At 36.2% G+C, this 2,465-nt stretch overlaps 1 protein-coding gene across 1 annotated transcript; it reads right to left on the bottom strand.

The window, feature by feature from the left end:
- Positions 1–707: 707 nt before the first annotated feature.
- LOC121051280 (secreted RxLR effector protein 161-like) lies at positions 708–1,502 on the bottom strand. The gene has a single exon (XM_040513472.1). The coding sequence runs from the start codon at positions 1,500–1,502 to the stop codon at positions 708–710; it is 795 nt and encodes a 264-aa protein (XP_040369406.1).
- Between the last annotated feature and the right edge of the window lie 963 nt (positions 1,503–2,465).

Genomic DNA, 2,465 nt, shown 5'->3' with positions numbered 1-2,465 from the left:
TGGAGTGGAGTGGAGGTTCTAGGTTGACTTGTGTTGGGGAGGTGGGAGGAGACGAGGGGAGATGAGAGGCTGAGGGGAGAGAGAGAGAGAGAGAGAGTCTGGGAGGTGAGAGGCTGAGGGGAGTCGAGTGAGAGAGAGAATGAGAGGAATGAGGGAAATTTTGTCAAATACTGTTAGATTGGGTAAATGGGGTTAAAAAACTCTTGCTGGAGTAAGTGGGCAATTTTTAGTCTAAAATTGAGTAAGTGGTCACGGCCCCTTTATTTTATTCTCCCTAACCAATATGCGTTCAATATACATATAATACATTTTTATCTTTATCATAGTTTTATTTCTTAATATATATATATATATATATATAAATATATGAATGCTTTAATGAGTATGTAGTGAAATTGGAAAATGAAAAGAGATAGGGAAAATAATAAAGAATGCATCTAATATTATTGAATTGGAAAGTCTAGAGAAAATAAATATAACCATTTTTTAGGGTATAATTATTGTCCTTAATAGTCATTTTATAGTAGGTTATATATGTCATTTAATAATTCATAATAGAGTGAGGTCAAGTGAGCAGATTTGGAGGTCCCAATAGAAACTCTCACAAAGTTTCTGTTACATAACTCAAAACAGAAAACCAAGAACTAAGCCAAAACAAAACTAAACTGAAGAAACAATTTTCTCAAAACATTTTGCTCCCACTGAAATTAAGCATCTTCAAAACTCGACAGAATTCCCATGTTCCTGGAATGCTCTTTAAAAACTGCTACTGATAATGCCTTTGTAAATGGATCTGCAAGCTGGTCTCCTGTCTTAATACCAGAAATTTCAACCTCACCATCTTTAACTCTTTTTCTGATGCTATAGAATTTTAAGTCTATATGTTTAGAATTGTTTGACCTCTTGCTATTCTTACTGAAGAACACAACAACCTCATTATCAAAAAACACTTTCAAACTTCCAGTTACAAGATCACTCAACACTTTGGTTTCCAAAATAAAATTTCTGATCCATAATCCCTCACACACTCCTTCATATGTCGCTATCACTTCTGCCTGCATGGTGGAAGTAGCTATCAATGAATGTTTCATTGTTTTCCAAGCTACTACACCACCTGCTAACATATAAACATAGCCACAGGTTGACTTCATAGACGTGGGATAATTCCCAGCAAAATCTGAATCTGTAAAGCTAACTAATTCTAGCTTTTTCACATGTTTATACACAAGCATATGGTCTTTGGTTCTTTGCAGGTATCTTAGAACCTTCTTACCAGCTATCCAATGCTCATGTCCAGGATTTGACTGAAACCTGGATAACATTCCAACTGTAAAAGACAAGTCTGGCCTTGTACAGACTTGTGCATACATCAAACTCCCTACCAGCCTAGCATATGGTATTGACTCCATCTCAGTTTTCTCAATATCTGTTTTAGGACACTGATTCTTGGTTAGTTTATCTCCCTTAGACATTGGAACTTCACCATTAACACAGGTTTCCATTCCAAATCTCCTCAGAATCTTTGAAAAATAATTTTATTGAGACAATCCCAATAGTCCCTACTTCCTATCTCTCTTAATCTCAATTCCTAGTACATATGATGCTTCTCCCAGATCCTTCATGTCAAAATTACTTGACAAGAAAGCTTTAGTATCTTTCAGCAGTTTCATATTACTGCTAGCAAGAAGAATATCATCTACATATAGGATAAGAAAGATAAAATTATTTCCAACAAGTTTAAGATAAACACACTCATCGACAAGATCCAAAAGATGAAACCACTGAGTCAAATTTCTTATACCACTGCCTACTGGCTTGTTTGAGTCCATAAATGGATTTCTTAAGTCTACAGACCATATTTTCTTTTCCTGGTTCAATGAAACCCTCAGGCTGTGCCATGAAGATTTCCTCCTCCAGCTCTCCATTTAAGAAGGTTGTTTTCACATCCATTTGATATAATTCCATATCATAATGAGCCACTAAAGCCATTATGATTCTGAACGAATCTTTAGTTGAAACAGGTGAGAAAGTTTCTGTAAAATCTATCCCTTCCTTCTGTGTGAAACCCTTAGCAACTAGACTAGCTTTATGTCTTTCTATGTTTCCACTGGCATGTCTTTTAGTTTTAAAAACCCACTTGCAGCCAATTAGTTTGTGATTTTCTTTTGGCTTTACTAGCTCCCAAACTCCATTATTATACATTAAGTCAAGCTCTGCAATCATAGCTTCAGTCCAAGCATAAGAATCTCTACTCTCAGTGGCTTGTTTAAAACTAGTGGGATCATTGTCATCTGACAACGCAGACTTAACTTCATTTAGGTACATTTCATAAATGTCATCCTCCCCTCCAAACCTTGGTTTTCTCACTCTCTGTGATCTTCTAGGTTGCACAACTTGATTTTGTTGTGGCTCAGGTTGAGGTTAAAGTTTAGGATGAGCTTGTGGTTCAGTTTGAGGTTCAGCTG

This window comes from Rosa chinensis, chromosome 2 (assembly GCF_002994745.2).
Source record: "Rosa chinensis cultivar Old Blush chromosome 2, RchiOBHm-V2, whole genome shotgun sequence".
Classification (NCBI taxonomy): domain Eukaryota; kingdom Viridiplantae; phylum Streptophyta; class Magnoliopsida; order Rosales; family Rosaceae; genus Rosa; species Rosa chinensis.
The sequence above is the reverse complement of the archived record's forward strand: the minus strand, read 5'-3'. Positions and strand labels throughout refer to the sequence as shown.

Excerpts from the sequence above, each read along its gene's own strand:
- LOC121051280 (XM_040513472.1), bottom strand. The coding sequence starts at position 1,502 with ATGGAAACCTGTGTTAATGGTGAAGTTCCAATGTCTAAGGGAGATAAA.